This window comes from Carica papaya, chromosome 3 (genome assembly GCF_054855325.1).
Source record: "Carica papaya isolate Zhongbai chromosome 3, ASM5485532v1, whole genome shotgun sequence".
Taxonomy (NCBI): domain Eukaryota; kingdom Viridiplantae; phylum Streptophyta; class Magnoliopsida; order Brassicales; family Caricaceae; genus Carica; species Carica papaya.
Genome location: NC_142311.1, coordinates 26,323,409 through 26,342,927, shown reverse-complemented (window position 1 = coordinate 26,342,927; position 19,519 = coordinate 26,323,409). Strand labels below are relative to the sequence as shown.

General features: G+C 35.4%; 1 protein-coding gene across 4 annotated transcripts; it reads left to right on the top strand.

Moving 5' to 3' along the window:
* The first annotated feature begins 4,152 nt into the window (after positions 1 to 4,152).
* Positions 4,153 to 17,993, top strand: LOC110811398 (protein CYCLOPS-like). Of its 4 annotated transcripts, XM_088216363.1 has the most exons (13): positions 4,158 to 4,283; positions 4,381 to 5,159; positions 6,029 to 6,084; positions 6,921 to 7,061; positions 7,243 to 7,291; positions 7,374 to 7,426; positions 7,741 to 7,952; positions 8,190 to 8,429; positions 9,131 to 9,174; positions 9,277 to 9,322; positions 15,212 to 15,260; positions 16,357 to 16,485; positions 17,606 to 17,993. In XM_088216363.1, the coding sequence occupies exons 2-13, from the start codon at positions 4,968 to 4,970 to the stop codon at positions 17,727 to 17,729; spliced, it is 1,335 nt and encodes a 444-aa protein (XP_088072489.1). In that variant the 5' UTR covers positions 4,158 to 4,283; positions 4,381 to 4,967; the 3' UTR covers positions 17,730 to 17,993. The 4 variants fall into 4 exon arrangements, with proteins under 4 accessions (XP_088072487.1, XP_088072489.1, XP_088072488.1 ...); XM_088216361.1 differs by having other exon boundaries at positions 4,153 to 4,283; positions 7,741 to 8,429; positions 17,492 to 17,993; XM_088216360.1 differs by having other exon boundaries at positions 4,159 to 4,283; positions 7,741 to 8,429.
* The last annotated feature ends 1,526 nt before the right edge of the window (positions 17,994 to 19,519 follow it).

Genomic DNA, 19,519 nt, shown 5'->3' with positions numbered 1-19,519 from the left:
CAACATCGTTGGCGCCCAACCAGCGCTTGAACGACGTCGTTCAAGTCCAGTCCCCTGAAGACTCAAAACAACGCACTAAATGTAATGTCTAAACGACATCGTTTCAGCAAATTAGGGAAACACCGTTGTTAGATTAAAATGGTGATCTTCAACTATAAAAAACAGGGAGCTTGCAAGTGAAAGGAAGAGGGTTGAACAAGTTGGGCCGAAGAGCGATATCATAAAAGCAGGGGAGAGAATCCAAACATGAGGTCGAGAGAAAATCTTGAAATATTGATTTGTTTTTGTCTTTTTTTCTTGTTTACTATTTCATTTTTTTCCTTTAGTATTCTTCTCCAATTGAGTAAATAAGAATTGGTTAAGACACCAACTAATATTTCATTTTCAATTTTGAGAAATATACCTTCATTGGTTTTTGGTTCCGCGACAAGCTCATAATAACCTGTTTTACTTTAAATATTTTGGAGGTGTTTTGTTGGGCATGCCTTTATTTGAGGTTGGCCCAAAGAAGTGTACACTTTCTATATAATATATGTCGACCTTCATGTAAGGGCTTAGAGCATTTTGTACTTATGTGATAAAAATGTCATTTCATTATATCCAATATTTTTTTTATGGGTCACATCGAATTATTTGGCTCAGTTAGAGCTTAATCAATGAACCTTAACTTGTTTTGAATACTCAGAGCTCGTCGTATGGATCTAGCCCAAGTGTAATAGTTGCTTCCGTCAAGCAATTGTAGAATTATTGTGTCTATAATATGGACTATCAATATTTAAAGGATCTAAATATGTTTTGTTTTAAATATTAAGGCTTTGGTTTGATGGATCTAAGTTTTTTCAGATGAAAATAATAAGGCCTTGATTTGTCATGCTCATGTTTGAATAGAAGTATTCTATCTCTACCAGTACTCTGGATGAGTGGTCGTCTCTTTCATAGACTCCCAATCACAATACAATAAACCAAATGTATCATTTAAACATACTCTCTTTTTTTCTTCTCTAGTTTGAATCAACCTAGTCGAAACATATTTCTTTTCTTGGTGTTTAGATCAAGCCGGTCAAAATAGTGGGTTTAAATCAAGCCAACTTCTTATTGAATTCTCATTATAATACCATGTAAGAAAAGAAACTTTTTTCTTTTATACACTTAGAAGCCCTAGATTATACTTTATACATGCAACAGAAAAAATAGAGGATAATTAGTGGGTAATACCTCTAGTATGTTGGTGAAGAGTGCACTTGAAAAAGCGCGTGAGAGAGAAGCACGAACATCTGCAAAAGAGAGAAGAAAAAAACCCTATGGTTTTTGGTTGTCAACGACAGAGAGAAGGAAAGAAAGATTACAGGAGGCTTCAAGGAAGAAGAATAGGCTCTAATATCAACTAAGTATCTTCCAGTGAAACGTATGAGAAGTCTAATACTAAGGAGCATTAAGTTCTAACCAATAAGCAATATAATCAGTTAATGAACTTCATTCAACATATTCAATCTTCAACCAATATGGTATCTTCCTCAAAATACTCACAAGAATTGAGTTCAGGAGGGTTCTCAGCTATGTGTTTATGTTATAATGTTTATTCATTAAAACAATGTGAAAAAATGCGTGTTCAGTACATGATTAACAATGGAGCATCTAACCACATTATTCATACCATAATTATATGTTGAAATCACTTCAAACATCATTTTCAAAGTTTTATTATCTAATGATGTAATAGTTGATGTGTCACATGTTGGAATAATCAAATTGAATAAAAATAGTTCTTAATAAAGTGTTGTGTGTGTACCATCACCTAATTCAATCAAATTGAATTAAGCTCAAGTACTATTGAGTACTCCAAGATTAAAGGGGGACTCAAGAAATATATCATAGAAATAGCATCATATGAAGAGTCTAACTCGTTTGAAAAAGCCAACAAGAATGATAATTAGAGGAAGGCAATGTAATTTGAGCTTAAATCACTAGAAGATAATAAGACATGGAGGATTGTGACCCTTCTTGCAAGAAAGAGGACCATTAGGTGCAAATGGGTCTACAAAATCAAGTTCAAAGCAGATAGGTCCATTAAAAGATACAAGATAAGGTTAATAGTGAAAAAATACACCTAAAGGGAAAGTTTAAACTGCGACAACACTTTCTCACCAGTGATTAAGACAACCACTTTTATGACAATGCTTGCCTTGGCGAAAGTGAAAGGTTGGCATCTCAAGCAATTCGATCTCAATAATGTTTTCCTAAATGACAATTTAGATGAAGAGGTATACATGTAATTACCTCCAGGGCACCCCATAAATAGAGAAGGAAAAGTAAGTAAGTTAAAAAGACTCTTTATCAACTCAAACAAGCATCTAGATAAATGGTATGCTAGATTTTCATATTTCATCAAGTAAGGATATAATAAGTCCAGCGAATACTACAGTCTCTTTATGAACAAATGTTGTAAGAATTTTGTTAGCCTGCTCGTATATATAGACGATATAATAATTATTGGTGACAATGTTAAAATAATAGGTGAACTAAAAAAAAATTAGATAAAACATTTAAAATCGATGATCTAGCAAATTTGAAATACTTCATTGGAATTGAGATTATCAAATCTATAAATTGAACATATATTTGTCTAATAAAATATGCATTATTTTTGTTTAAAGATATAGATGTTCATAGAGGGAGAATTTTTATACTACCTTTGGAGTATAATAGTAAATTATTTATAAATACTAGAGAATCGATTAAGAATCTAATGATATACAGAATGATGATTGGTAAGCTTATGTACTTAACATTAACTAGACCAATTTTGTCAAACTCAATTCACATGTTGACCTAATTAATGGAAATCCCTAGTAATGATCACCTAAATGTTGTCTATAAGGTACTAAGGTACATAAAAGGAAATTTTAGTGGATGTTTATTTTACCTTTTCTCTTCTAATTCGAAATTAAATGATTAATAGTGATTGAGCAAGATGTCCTTATACAAAAAGATCCATCACAGGATATTGTGTACTTCTTAGGAGGTCCTAATATATCTTGAACATCAAAGAAGCAATCGACTGTCTCTAGATCTTTTGCAGAAGAATAATATAAAGTAATGAGAAGTATATGCTCTGAATTAACTTGGATTAAATATCTCCTGTAGAGCCTTAGATTCAGAAAACCCTTTCGCATAACTGCCAACCCTGTTTATCAAGAGCACACAAAGCATATCCAACTAGACTATTATATGATAAAAAAAAAAGATTCAGAATATAAGTGTGATAATAAAACACGTTAGCAGTAATCAACAACTAGCAGACATCTTCACCAACGCCTTGTCTAGTTGGCTGCTCAAGCAATATATGATCAAGATGGGATCAGAGAGCATCTACTCTCTATCTTGCAGGGGGGATATTATCACGCCATGGCCCATTTGGTTCGTCGCTAGTAGGCCCTCAGTCAAAGTTTGAGTCATTTGGGTTGTGGTTTGTGAGCCCGAAAAAAAGGATCGAACATCAGAACGCATCGTTTCACTTAAGTTGAGGGAGTGATTTCACGCTACATTGGGTGTATGTAAGCTTGGTTTGGGTTGGGTATAAATATACATCTTCCCTTAAAACCTCAATCTTTCTTTCCTTCTCTTGGCCGCCGACATTCAGAAACTCCAGGATTTATGTTTTTTTCTCTCTTTTGTAGGTGTTCGTGCGCCACTTCAAATACACTTTTCACCAATAGAGTAGATGTATTATCCACCACTTATCCTCTCTTTTCTCACTGCAATATACTGTTATAAAGGATAATTTAGGGCACCTGAGTGTATAAAAGAAAAAAGGCTTGTTTTCTCATAGTTCCAAGAAAAAAAGGCTTGTATTCAGGTCTTGAATACACAACCTCCTTGTCACTTAATGGAATCAAGAGATTACTGCATGAAACAAAAAAAAAAAAACAAAAAACAAAAAACAAAAAAAAAGGGAACCTACTAGACACTGGAAAGAGATAAACAAGAAGTTGACTTTTGAAAGTTGAAAGGTGAAGAAACTTATTGGTCGAGGATGTGAAGACTGAACTGAACACCTGTTAATTTTTGAAATAACAGTAATTTTTAAAAATAATTTGTCAATATTTTGTGCTTAACTTCTTGATTAGGCACCTGTTACAAAGGATATGAATAAAGAAAAAAGGGGATAATCTGATAAAAATATGGTAAAGAAAATCGCAAAAAAAATGAAGAGAGTTGAAACAAGTCGCGATCATGGTTGCACCAACTCGGTCTTGGTAGCGTCAAGAAAAGCATCAGACTTGGTATTTCTAATTTTCTTAATTTAAAAAATCATTAATTCTTAAATCGTATGATTTCCCGCCATTTTCCCCTGCATAATCTATAATAATGATGCTACAGTTAATATACTGCCGGGAGAATTACGTTCATGCCACAGAAAAGGACAATTAGAGGCGGACAGAATCTTAGCAGGACTTGAAATCAAATATTCCACTTTCTTATTATAATCATTTGTTAATTAGCCGACTATCTGTTTGTCAATTTTATTCAATCAAAACAAACAGTATTTGAAGAAATCAAACTTTGACTTTAGGATACTATGATCTGCTGAATTCTGCTGAAGGGTGATCCGTCTCTTCGTTGATTGATTGATCAAGCAAAATTTCAGACACTTATAAGGAGGTCATGTTTCTGAATTTAAATTGCCTAGTAGATTTTTGGTCTATTTCTTCTTGGAGCAGAGCTAAGAGTTGGGAAGTTAGGAATCTTCTGGGGAAATAATCATTTCCAAGTTGATGGGTCTGCCAGAGCTATACGTTATCTGAACTTCATGGTTAAATATCGTAGTTAAATGTGGTATTGGTGGGTTTTTCAGGCAGATGGAAGTTACGTTCTAAGGAGGAGAGCAAAATAAGTAATGATAGGGACAAGGGAATAATTGGATGATTCTCTTGTAAACCCAGAAGAGTGAGAGGGAAAGGAGCTTCATGGAACCGGAAGAAGGGGAGAGTTTAGACATGTATAGAAACTCAAGTGAGGAGTTGTTCTTGAAATTGCTAATGGAAAGCTCGGTTGGGATGCCAGCACCTACCATGGAGATGTTGGGTTTTAAGAACCTTTCTCAGAGTTTTCGGACAGATAGCGAGGAACTCTTCAAGAGCTGGCTCAAAAATGGAGAGGCAAGCACCTGTAAATCCTTGTTCTTAGAATTTCTTTCTTGAAATGTCAAATTGGTAGCAAAGCATGACCGCATGAAATAAATGCTCTAGTTATCTCTATTTCCCTTTTGTTCTATGCAAGTTTTCTTGGACCTAGTTACTTCTATTATCTATTTTGACCTATATAATTTCGAACTTCTTCCCAATCGGAAAAGGATCTGTCTGTCTGTCTGTCTATCTTTCTGTGTCTCTATCCTGCCTTAACATATGTTTCCTTTAATTGAAGTGAGATAAATTGAATGATACACAGTTGAGATGCAGAATTTTGTTCCCAAACTACATTTTTTTTTTATCAAGCTAAATACAATGACCTGGAACTCATTTGCAGAGTGAAAATTTGAGAGGTGTTAATGTGATTTGTCTTAGAATGGTTAGCTTTCAATGGTTTCAAGATTTTGAAACGACGTCTATGTGCACGATTCAGTCGATAGTCGTAATTTGATTTTTAAACAGTTAAAATTCAGATTATACAAGTAAAAGGAAAAAATATATATATTTGACTGCTTGATCAGATTCCTAAAATCCTTCTAGGCTTGAAAAGTGAAGGTTGGTAACCATGAGAATATAAAACTTGGACCAATAGGTCATAAGAGCATTGGACACACCACTTTTATTTCACTAAAAGTGTGCAATAATTTCATTTCTAACTTTATTTTTCAGTATCAGAGGTTAATATTATGTTGATGCTAATTCTTTGCAGTTTTTTTCCTTGATTACCATTAGGAAAAGTATCCTTGTTTGTGGTGTAAGGTCTAATTTGCTTGGCTACTCCTTTCCCCCAGGTATATCTGATTATTTATACTTTCATTTCTGGTTTTTCCCATTTTCAGAATCATGGTCAAAATTTGTCAAGTATAGCCCACCGCGGCCGACAAGCGTCACGCAGGTGAGTAGGTTGAGCTTGCAAAATCCCTGTGAAAGAGCACATTACTGGACTATTTTTGAAAGACAGACCGCACTAATTCAAGTTCTCCTGGCAAAACATTTTCAGTTTTCTGGTTTCTTATCAAATAGTAATTCATAGAAGAAAATTTATTAACTGTTTGGACATCCTAATTACAACATTGACCGCAAAGTTTTAAGAAATCACCAGAAAACTTAGTATTTAATATCTCTAAATGCTTGGTTTATTCAGAGTGCAAATAAGGCTATGCCAAGGCTTAACTTTTTTTTTCCTTTTAGGTGCTACAGGGATAAATTCAATGGATAAAGTTGAGCATCTTAATCATTTTGTATTTCCCTGAAAATGGATCCTTACTAATTATATTTTCTTGCTCATAAGCCATCAAATGTCAATGCCAATATGATTAATGAGGTCCTAGTAGGAAAAGAGTATTATCAGAATCTTGGTAAAATGTCCACAAAAATGGGAACTAAATGAAGCTTTATTGGATTATATTATTCAAATCAACCTTCTGTCAAACCTTAAAATGGGGTACCTTTCTATAATCACCAACATGCTGGGAATAAGGAAATAAAACGAATCTGGTCACTGATTTGTAAACATAAAATCCATAAAATAAATGTACTGGAGTAGCTAAAACTTAAGATGTCAAAATAATCCAAATAACTCAAAAAACCCAGACTTCAACCAGTTAATTCTCCTCAGCTGCACCATCATCTCTGACCTTCAAACTTATTTCTTTACGAATTGAAATCAAAATATCCCTCATAGTTCTGTAGTACATCTGTAAGTCATAGCTATTGATCAATTTAATGCAGGATGTCAACTGAACTAGCCAATCTAACTAGCCAGCAGAATGGGGAGAATATTCAGAAGAAAAGAAGTAATGAAGTATTATTTTTGAAGAATAATTATGTGGGTGATGAAAATGCAGGGGACCCTAATCAACAGTCAGTCAGGTTGATGCTCTTAATCAGCCAGATGGTGTACTATAGGAACTCTTTTGCCCTATATCCCTAATTATTATAACTTACATGTCTTATTAATTTATTCTATATGTCAAAAAAAGATCGTTGTCCTACTATTTTGATGAATATTTTTATTTATTATGATTATTGTCTAATTATGTATTTTGCATAGGAATGCCGTTGAAAGAGGCAAGCAGGCTAGTAATTTGTTTTTGGCGAAGGTTTGTCTATCTTAAGGTTTTGGCATAAAATTAAACTCGTAACTTGCTTCCCTTTATTTTGATGATGGCTAATACTATGCAGGCTTGGTTCCACAGTTCTCAACCCATGACGAGAAGTCGATCTTCTGAATTACGGTAGGAAAAATGTTCAGATATATATTTATGAGAATTTCACTTATTGCTGTTGATAGTAAGGAGTTTTTGGTTGATCTACATATCTGCAGACATACATAACACTTAATGAAGTCTTTGAAAGCCTGAAATAGGGATTTTCCTTCTTTTCTCTTTTAGCTTTTGAAACTGCTTATTTTTATGATACTCAACTGAAATCATATTTGTTTTGGAAAAATACTGTAGCATTTAGCTTTTCCTTACACTGGACTTATTTCTTTTCTCTGGGAACTCAATGTTCCTAGCTTTGATATGTGGACAATCTGCTTGCCTTGCAGGAGGAGGTATGCTGCTATGCAAAGCACTCAAACGGCACTAGGTATGGAAGCCATGCACAATGCTTCTATACACGGTGTCAATAAGTTGAAAGATGGATATTCAAATCAAAATGGATTCAATGAGGCTCCTACTTGTGAGATTCCAGTTCAGCTAGGCATGTTCGTGTCACCATCCAATTCTTCCTCATCTACGTTTAGTGCTCCACAAACAGGTAACGTTGATAAAGTTTCTTCTGTTGTCAGAATGTTAAAGGGTACATTAGAACGCAAGAATCTGACTAACCAAATTGAGGAAGTAGCTGTTGAAGATAGCTCTAATGGTCTTTATCATTATCAAGAACCATTATTCAACACTAATTTCATTCAAGGACAAGGAAATTACATTCATGACATGATAAGTAACTTTCAAGTATTGCCTGGCCAAGTTAGCGGTAACGGTGTTGTAACAGTTCAAGGGTGGATGAATCTTGATAAAGGTGGTTTTGCAAACCCCACAAACACAATCCAGCCAATCATGGTTTCTCATGAACCTTCACAAAGCGAATCATCTGCTGCTGCACCATTAGTATCATCTGGTCTTGATGCCTGTGATGGCCCCAGCAATTCAAGTCAAACACTTGGTGTTGGTGAGAGTTCAAGGAAACAAATAGGAAGCAGTAAGAGTCCAGAGAATGGTTCTAAAGCCAAAGGTACCAAGTTCACTCTTATTACCAACATGCTCAGAGTACCGGAAAGCTCAATATTTTTCATTTATCATGCACATTACAGCCATATTTAGTTACTACTCTTATTAAAGTGATTTTCCCACATGGAAAGTGAAAATATATTCTAATTTTTATTTCTAAATTTATATGTTTTTATACATAAAAACATATGAATGATTGAAAATGAAAATAATGTTTGAAAAATGATGCTCTAAATTTTGAAAATTATTTGCAAATATACTTGAGTATAACAAGAGATACATACCACTGCACATGATTGTATGTTATAAAACATATGAATTTAGAAAGTTAAAATTAGTACATATTTTCATGTACAACTGGAATCCTAATTTTTAACTATGTTCAAAATTTTAAATTATAATTTCAAATAAATTCTAATAGTAGTTTGTTTGTATCTCAACAAACATCTTAATATTTTTTTTCTAAAAAAAAAAATAAATTTTCATTCTCAAATTATTAATTTTTATGGAACTAAAAATATATTATTTCATTTGAAGAACTTCAGAAATTATGTTTGAATGAAAAAGGATAGAATGCATTAATTCACAGGAGAATGACAATTGATGATTGACTGTTTTAATGTTGTATGACATCAAATATCATAAAAGCTTTTCTATGAAATCATTAAACTTCATGTAAATTTCTATTCTTTGTCCAAACTACAGATCTTAGAGACCGGATAATTGACAATTTGAAGGAGGATAAAAAGGTAGTCTTCTTTCTTGCTACATAGTCTATTTTGTTGAAACCCTGAACCTTGGAGAAGTTTACATAGTTTCTGTATTGGCTGACTACTTGGAAATAATAACAGAGGAGAAATCTAGCCCGATATGGATCTGTGGCATCTGCTTGTTCAGGTAATACTTTTCTGCTTAAAAGTTGTCCATTATTAGCAAGTGACTTACTTGTTCTATGCTCTGGAGCGATACAGACCTTAGTAACTGATTCAATAGAGGAATATGCTTATGAACTGGATCAAAATTAAACGCTGACAATACAACATAAATGTCCCCAGCATAATATGTTGTAAAAATAAAGAAACGATTGTTACCTGTGTTCTCCTTCATGCCATTCCACTTAAGACACTGAATATAAGGTCACAATATGTTTCCCATTAGTCTGGATGCAAACAGAAGGGGAGATTGTTACCTAGTTCTTCTTCATGCCATCCCACTACTAAGATATGGAATATATTTTGACCTACTTCTGATCAAGGGTCAAAATGTATTTCCCATTATCTTGAATGTAAACAGAAGTGTTTTTCGGATGCCTGGTGGAGATAGATGAGTTGGGAATTGGAGACAAAGAAGAATTCATGGAATAACTTGTTAAAGGAATCACTTGGTTGACTCTGATATAATGTAATTTTTAATGGTAGATTCACGCACTGCCTTTATTTATTTCATAACAGTATATGCACGAGAATTTCACCTTTAAGTGGAACAATGGTAAAAGAAAGTACGTCTCAATTACTAACATAAAATATATCCTATCACTTTATATTAGTAATAAGATGGAAAAATATTCTTAGATGGTTTAGCAACACTGATATTGAGATGAAAGTTTCATCTGCCAATCCACTATTTATGGACTTGTATAAATTTTGTTAAGGAGTTATGATAAAACCCCATCCAGAAGATCTAGCCGGGTGCCTATCATGAATCCTAAGTAACCCCAGTAACTGCCACTACCAGCAAAAGAAGCGGTCAACAAAAAATCATCAGTGAATCCCACGACTCCACGATCTGCTCTTCCACAAATCCCAATATCTCTTTGCTTTTATCTCTTTGAATTTCTGATAATTATCTAGAAGCATAAAAGTAGGAAATGCAATTGTAATCTTTTTCTATTTAAGTACTTCAAAATCATGAATAAAGATATAGACATTTGCAGAATTCTCACTGGTCTTTTCTCGCCAAAAGAGAGAGCTTTTTTTTTCCTGCTATCTTGTGCATCTGACTTGGACCAACATTTGGTATCAGAGCACGGTTGTTATGGCTACCAACAAGGAGCGCATCGAGAGCTTGGAAGCGGGACTCGGCGGCCTGCAAGACAGCTTCAGCCGCATAGAGCTGGGACTAACCGAGCAAATGCGAATGCTGGAGGAAAACATCAACAGACTCTCAGACTCGATTGCCTCTGGCCACAAAGGGTCAAGCAACAATCACCAGAGTCGACCCTGACTGCTTCGCCCAGACCGCGACGAAGGTGTAGAACGTGAAGAAGGTAGGCTACCGACCTTCCCACGATTGACTCGGCTTGAGTTTCCTCATTTAGCGGTGGTGACCCCACCGAATGGCTTAATTGAGTGGGACATTTTTTCGACTTCCAGGCGACGGCTGAACACCACTGCGTCGCTCTGGCTGCCTTCCATCTTGAAGGAGTAGCCAACTGCTGGAGGCAGTAGCTCAGCAAAAGGAAGAGGGCCGGATCGTGGATTGGGTCAATTTTGAAGACGAGTTGTGGGTCTGTTTTGGGCCAACTAAGTTCGAAGACTGTGATGAGGCCCTGACCTGCATCAAACAGATTGGGCCTTTAAGGGATTATCAAGAGGTTAGGCAATTGGGTCAAGAGATGGACCCAAAAGGCCTTGTTGGGGGGCTTTTATTGGCAGGCTCGAGCCTGAGCATGCTGACGGAATCAGGATGTTCCGGCCCAGAAGCCTTAAGGATGCTATCGGCCTGGCCCGCGTGAAGACCAGGTGGAGCGCAAGAAAAGGATGAACCAACCCAGACGGCTCGTGACCGGTTCGTCTGCAAACCCCATAGTCTCCAACACACCGACCGGGTGCACTCAGCAAACCCTAGCCGCCTCGAACACAGTAAAACGCATCTCCTGGGACGAGATGCAGCGGTGGCGAGAGCAAGGATTGTGCTTCAACTGCGATGAGCGGTTCTCTGCGGGCCATCGATGCCGCAAAGCGCAGCTCTTACTCCTCAAATGAGGTAGTGTCAGGGAAGAAGAAATCGACGAAGAAGACCCAGAAATCTCTCTCCATGCCTTCACCGGGTGGTCCACAACTCGAACTATGAAAGTACCAGCTTCCATTCGATGACAGAAAATTATCGCCCTCATTGACAATGGGTCTGCCCACAATTTTATCAGTGACCAAATCACAGGCTGATTGTAGCTTTTTATAATTCCAATGACTGCATTTTCAGTCTAGGTGGCCAACGGGGATCCGATGAAATGCTTCAGCCGCTTCAAGCACGTGTCGATCTCCCTTCAAGGGCATCCCGTTCTCCCTAACTTTTTACTCATTACCACTGATCGGGCTTGATGTTGTTTTAGGAGTTCAGTGGCTTGAATCATCGAGGATGGTTGTTTGTGATTAGAGGAGAATGACGATGGAATTTCTTTAAATGAGTCAGTCGCGGCGATTGTGTGGCCTGGACACCCCGCCACTCCTGGTGGCTTCCCTAGAGGAACTTAGCATATGTCGTCTGTTTTATGACAGAACACCAGGTTCCCTCTCCAGTTGAACAGCCCGAGCTACAGCAGCTAATTGACCAGTTTTCTGATCTGTTTGAAAAACCCAAGCAACTTCCTCCTCAAAGAGACGTTGAACATCAAATCTCCGTCAAAGATGGCACTGAACTAGTCAATGTACGCCTATATCACTATGCACATTTTCATAAATCTGAAATTAAAAGACAAGTGTTTGATATGCTCAAGAGTGGCCTCATTCAGCCAAGTACAAGTCCATTCTCATCGCTGGTGCTGTTAGTTCGTAAGAAGGATGGAACTTGGCGATTTTGTACTGATTACCGAGCCCTCAACGCGGTGACCATCAAGGACTATTTTCTTATTCCGACAATGGAAGATATGTTGGATGAGCTACATGGGACCGTATACTTCACCAAATTGGACCTCACTGCCGGGTATCATCAAGTCAGGGTCCACCCTACAGACATAACCAAGATCGCGTTCAGAACCCACAACGGCCATTATGAGTATCTAGTAATGTCTTTTGGTCTATATAATTCACCATCTATTTTTCAAGTTATTATACCTCCTGAGGTTTGTTCTGGTTTTCTTTGATGATATTCTAGTTTATAGCATCAGCTGGGAATTGCACCTCGCACATGTCAAAACAGTTTTTGGGGTCCTCAAACATCATCAGTTTTTTGTGAAGTTCAAGAAGTGCACATTCGGGTGTCAAGAGCTAAAACACTTGGGCCACATCATTACCTCAAAAGGTGTCAAAGTAGACCAATGGAAAATTCAAGCCATGTGGGCATGGCCAAGACCTACTACTCACAAAGTTCCAAGGTTTTCTGGGACTCACAGGGTATTATCGTAAATTTGTACAGAACTATGGAATAGTGGCTTGTCCTCTCACCAACTTATTAAAAAAGGGTCCTTCCAGTGGAACACAGAGGTAGAAACTGCTTTCACTAAACTAAAGCAGGCCATGACCACCACCTCTAATCTGGCACTCTCTAACTTCAATGAAGCCTTTACCATCGAAACTGATGCATCTGGAGAAGGAATTGGGGCAGTCCCCACCAACAGGGCAAGCCCATTGCATATATAAGTCGTGTTTTGGGAGCATCCAAGTTATCATGGTCCACCTATGCCAAAGAGTTACTGGCCATTGTCATCGCCATTCAAACTTAGAGACGGTATCTACTAGGGTGCAATTTTTTTATCAAAACTGATCAATGCAACTTGAAGTACTTGATGGACCAACGGATCACTGCCCCGGAATAGCAAAAATGGGTCTCTAAGTTATTCGGTTATGATTATGAGATACTGTATAAACCAAGCAAAGAAAACCAAACGGCGTATGCCTTATCCCAACAATTCCATAATCCTACAATGCATACTCTCTTTACTGTCAGCACAACTCAATGGGACTAGATCATAAAGGAGTCCGAAAAAACCCTTATGTCTAAAAAATTGTAAAGAAAGCAAAAGAATAACCCAGTCAACCATATCTAGAGAAAAATGGACTGGTCTACTACAAACACCGAGTTATTGTCCCTCCTACATCTAGTATAGTCCGGCAGCTTCTACAAGTCTATCATGATTCTCCTATGGTTGGCCACTCTGGTATTCTCCGTACCTATAAATGGCTAGTGCTGCAATTCTATTGGCCTTCCATGAGATAGATCATTCAAGACTATGTAGCAGCATGTGAGACCTTTCAATGATCTAAGTCCGAAACTTTGTTTCCAGCAGAGCTCCTACAACCTTTACCGGTTTCGTGTCAAGTATGGGATGACATTACCATGGATTTCATTTAAGGTCTTTCACCTTCCAAGGGCAAGAACAATATTTTGGTAGTTGTCGACTGGCTTAACAAATTCATTCATTTCTTGGCATTGAGTCACCTATACACCGTCAAAATGGTAGCAGAAAAAATCAGTGAGAATATAGTCGAGCTCCAAGGCATGCCTCAAGTGATTGGGACCCTATTTTCATTAGTCATTTTTTGCAAAAAAATTTTAAACTTTGAGGAACCAAACTAAAGATGAACTTGGCCTACCACTCTCAAATCGATGGTAAATCAAAGTAGTCAACTGATGTGTCAGAACAGTACCTCTGATGCCTTGCACATCAGTGGCCCAATAAATGATGTTCCTTCCTTCCATGGGCGGAATATTGGTAAAACACCACCTACCACTCATCCATTGGAATGACGCCCTTTTAGGCACTACATGGGCAGCCACCACCCACCATCTCTCACTATATGGAAGGCATGACGGCTGTGAATGAGGTAGACCAACAGTCAACTGCACGGGATGAGCTCCTTAACCAGCTCAAGAATCACTTACAAGCAGCACAGAATCGCATGAAACAATCAGCAGATAACCATCGTCGCCATGTGGAGTTGCAAGTCGGTGATTGGGTTTTCTTACACCTTCAACCTTACTGATAATAGACCGTATTTAAGAGGGCTATCCAAAAACTGGCTTGCCGATTCTTTGGGCCATTTCAGATCGAAGCACAAATTAGGCCAGTGGCATACCGCCTCAAGTTACCTCCCTCTTCCCGCATCCATCCAGTGTTCCACGTCTTCCTTCTCAAAAAACAAGTCGGAGACGACACAATCCCCATCAAAGAGCTACCGTCATCTTGCAACTCGAAGAAATTCTGGATATCCGTTGGCTCAAAAAAGGGACACAAGTAGTGGAAGAAAGCCTAGTCAAATGGAAGCACCTTCCCGTAGATGATGCAACTTGGGAAAATACAGACGAATTACGAGACCGCTTCCTTAACTTAAACCTTCAGGACAAGGTTCATTTTCAGAGCAGGAGTGATGATAAAACCCCATCCAGAAGATCTAGCCGGGTGCCCATCATGAATCCTAAGTATCTCCAGTAATTGCCACTACCAGCAAAAGAAGCGGTCAACAAAAAATCATCAGTGAATCCCACGACTCCACGATCTGCTCTTCCACAAACCCCAGTATCTCTTTTCTTTTATCTCTTTGAATTTCTGATAATTATCTAGAAGCATAAAAGTAGGAAATGCAGTTGTAATCTTTTTCTATTTAAGCACTTTAAAATCATGAATAAAGATATAGACATTTGCAGAATTCTCACTGGTCTTTTCTTACCAAAAGAGAGAGCTTTCTTTACTGTTATCTTGTGCATCTGACTGGGACCAACAAGTTACATGTTATGCTTGCTTACATCAGTGCTTCATAAAAAGATGTGATTTCAGAAATGCAATACGATGGTGATCTTCACGAACCTTTTTTTACCTGTTAATTTCTCTAATCATTTGAAGTTATGCAGTGGACAAAGCAGACCCCACAAAGAAACGTAGAGTAGAAAGATCCAGAAAGTATGTAATCTCTCTTAATACTTGGGGGATAACGTTTGTTTCCATGCTATAAATTTGTGTGTCAATACTTTCAGAGTTTATGTTACTATTATTTATTTTTCTAATATGTAAATTCTTGGCAATAGATCAGTATAGCTGGTAACAAATTACATGTTCAGTGATTACCTGAACTTCCACTTGTTGCTATGTGCATAACATAATTATACTTTCATGTGTAATAAAACGGAAACTGTCACTTCATCCTCCAAACTCTCTAAAGACACCTAAGAGGTTGCACATAGAAACAAACATAACTCTGTTCAAATGCAACATAAAAAGATAAAAGAATTATAGTAAGAATATATGCAATAATAGTTCCTAAGAGGCATATATTGCCTTATCTTGTTCACTTTCGAGATTTGTTAATTAGATACCGCCCTCATAATAATAGATGCATTTATTTATGACTTACCTGTACATTTTCAAATTTCTATTTCGTGTTTTCTTGAGAATTCGTTAAGTGCTTTAGATATTTGATTTAAGCTATAGATGTAAATTTGTTTCTGTAAGGGCTGTTTTCTATCATTCTTATACTTCTTTCTTTCTTTTCTCTTTTGTTGAATAATCTTTTTGGTGACTAATCATGAAATTTGAACTCTTAGAAGAAGGATCTAAATTTGTCCTTTATACTCTTCTGAGGCCTCACAGTTGCAAAAAGAAGGAACAACTTAATTGCGTGCTTAGTATTCTCCTCTTACTAACACTTCAACCACAGGAACATGAAAAAGAAATGATTTAATGATATTTAGGCAGCAACAAAATAATATTGCAAGTGGCATGTTCTGAACGTTAAACAATATTTTCTTCCCTTTCTTATTTTCACCTTATATAACAAAAGTTTTGTCTTTTTGGAAGTTGAGTCATTCGTACTTTCCCTTTCTTATTTTCTCTAATCATTTGGCTCCTACTGACATTTTTTGTGGAAGTGGAACATATAAAGGTCATAATTAAATTGTTAAACAATTTCATAGAAACAGAATATGAATCTACAACATATGTACTCCTTGTTGAGGAAATTAGAACTATTTTCAGTGTTTCGTGTTTCTGGGTAATACAGGATGGCGGAGGCTAAAGAAAGAAATTTGACACCGGCAATTCCGTCAGATATGCAAGCAGTCCTCAAACGATGTGACAATCTTGAAAAGGAAGTGCGATCACTCAAGCTTAACTTATCTTTCATGAATAGGTAGTAACTAATATGAGTTTTTTTTCTCTTTTTTGTTTTTTTGCAAGTCTTATACTATAGGATGAAATAACTGATGCTATTTAATGTGGTCTCATCTTCCTTCCTGCTCTGTGCTGTTGCTAAATATAAGCTGATTACGCTTTGTGGTTCTAGTATTTTTCTAATAAGCGAAGTATAGTATATCAATTTGCCTATAAACAAATATGTGAATCTTAACTACATAGAACCCTGCACAGTTTGATAACTGATAACGAGCTTCTAATTGCATTTTTCCTGACGTAGACAGACTTCTGATACTTTCTATACTGAACTTGAACTTCTATCTTTCATTCTATAACATCAAAATTTTCTTCTGTATTTAAATCCTACTATATTAAGGAACATAGCCCCCCTATTGTATCTTCTTTTTTATTTTTACTAAGAAGAAATAGGAGGGGCATGGATTACTAAACATAGCCACGCTTTTTTCAATAATAAAAGGAAAGAATTTAATGAAAATAGGACATATTTGAAGCAACTGCAATATAGATATTTTTGCTACTATCGTTATAATCATGTCATGAGCATGAATGTCAGACTTTTGCAATTTCTGTGATCCTCCACTGCTATGAGACAAATAGGTATCGGCTTATAAATGATAAATTACCATGAATTATGGCAGGAACCTGGCTCTCAAAATGAGAAAAGTATTAAAATGTGTTCATGTATTTTGGTCACTTTACATCTTAGTTTTTTCCATTTTGCATCATGAACACTAATTCTATGGCCACAATGGTCGAGCCTTGGCATTGTGGAAGTGCTAGCAAGCTCAATTTGTTGCTGAAAGTTTTTTGTTTTACTCAAAATTCCGTAAGCATTAACCTTTTTAGTCTGTCCTTTTTCTTCATGGTCCTTTTTTTTTCTCATCATTTGGAGAAGGGTGTCAAGCATACTGAAAAAGTAGTAATCGGCTGCTACCTTTCAATCCACTGTTTTTGAAGTAATTAGAGTACTTTGCTTTGTGTAGGTACCAGGTGTTCCAGTTATCACTTATTATTGGATGTAGCCATTAGGCTAGACTAGTTGATGTTCTAATAATGATTCCTTTCTAAACGTAAAATATTTTACTGCAAAACTCCAGGAAAGATTCTGAACAAACAAAACAGATAGAAGAGCTTCAGAAGCAGAATGAAGAGTTAGCGGATGAGAAAGAACGTCTTCTTGAAGAGATTGAGAAGTTTATGGCAGAAACAGGCAAGGTATAAAAGTGAACTATACTGGAACTCTTCCTTGCCTCAGATCTCATATTCTCAAGCAAAAATGATGGCAGAAAATTTCTGACCCGGATCCAGTTTAGATCGCGCTAAGCAAATTATCTAATAAACAGAATATTGATTAATGGTTAATGTATATTGTTGAAAATATTTAAATTTATTAATTGGTGAACTAAAGATACATGAGGTTTTTGTTGTAATGCAACAAAAAGGTACATTTCTTAATTATATTCTTGGATTTAAGAAAACTATATATGCAAGTGTATATTTAGCTTATAAACGAAATAGCATCTATGAGATCTAAGAAGGAATTCTAATATGTACACATTCCTTATTTAGAAGGCATATCCTATTACATTAACGTTTTTCCTCCCTTCTCGAACTTACTATAGATCCATTGATGTTGGAAATTAAGTCTTGAATTTATAGTAAAAAAGACGAGTAATGATAAAAATTTTATTCATATGAGTTTATAAAGATATAAAGACTCGGGTTGAGAGTGCTCTTAATAATATTAAAATATTATAAATCTATTTCTAATAATTTTTTGAATTTAAATCATCAACCCTGTTTAAATTATTGTTAGTGTAGAACTTGAGTAGTTCATAAACATGATAAAAAAAAAGTAAAGTGAGAATTAATCTTAATATATTTTTTTATACTTATTAAAGCATTTATTATCAATAATATATATAAGAGTGTAGAATAGTAGCAGAAGAAAGTAGGTACAATGCTTTCGTAGTAATTAATGAAGTTAAAATAATTTAGAGGTAACCGTCATCTATCATCTATACAGTTAAGTCAAAATATTTTAATTTTTATTATATATATAAAGAAATAATATTAGTTTAAGTTTGGTTAGGTTTACATCGGATGCCCAAAATCAAATCACTAAATTTAGTTTTCAAAAAATTCAAACCAAGGCAACACTCTATATCTCCTATTATTATGTCATATTAACTTCTATATTTATAATAATGTAACTTAACAAAATATGTAAATTTTATACACAATTTAACAACAGGAAAAAGAAAAAGCTAGTTAGTTAGTTATATATCCATCTATTTTGAACATTTAAGTGACCATTAATGATAATAGAGTAACATTATTTACTATTTTATTTTGTATTATTTTCTAATATTATATGTATATATATATATATATAGAGTTTGATGTATGTATTTCCATTATATATTGGGTTAATATGATTCAATGAATAATAAATACATACATTACATATCAGTAATTTAATTATTTATATGTATTAACTTTAAAGCAATTAATATATGCATTGTATATTATTCTTTAATGATCGCCTGTTTAATAAATATTGGAATAAATTTATATCATATTTTTCTTTGTTTTCATGAAAACATAACTAATATACATTGTATATGATATTTTCATTTATATTGTAATTACTACTATGTTTAATTTACATAGAATGAAAATTATATAAATTAATAATAACTATATATTTAATATAATGTATTAACTATATAAATTAACAAGTAATTAATTTATATCATTCATATTCATTATAAACATTTTTTTTTCTTTTTTTGGCAACTGTGAGCAAAAATCCAATTTTTACACTTTGCTCTATCCTTTCTATGGCTTTTATTCCTCATTCAAAATTTGACTGAAGACTGTGATTTCTCTTTTTCTTTTGCCTGGTGTTCTTCATTTTTCCTTCCCCTTATTCTCTTTAATGGTGTTTTATCACCATTAGCATCTTAAATTAGGGATGGTGTTGATTTTACCGATCTTATCCATTTACT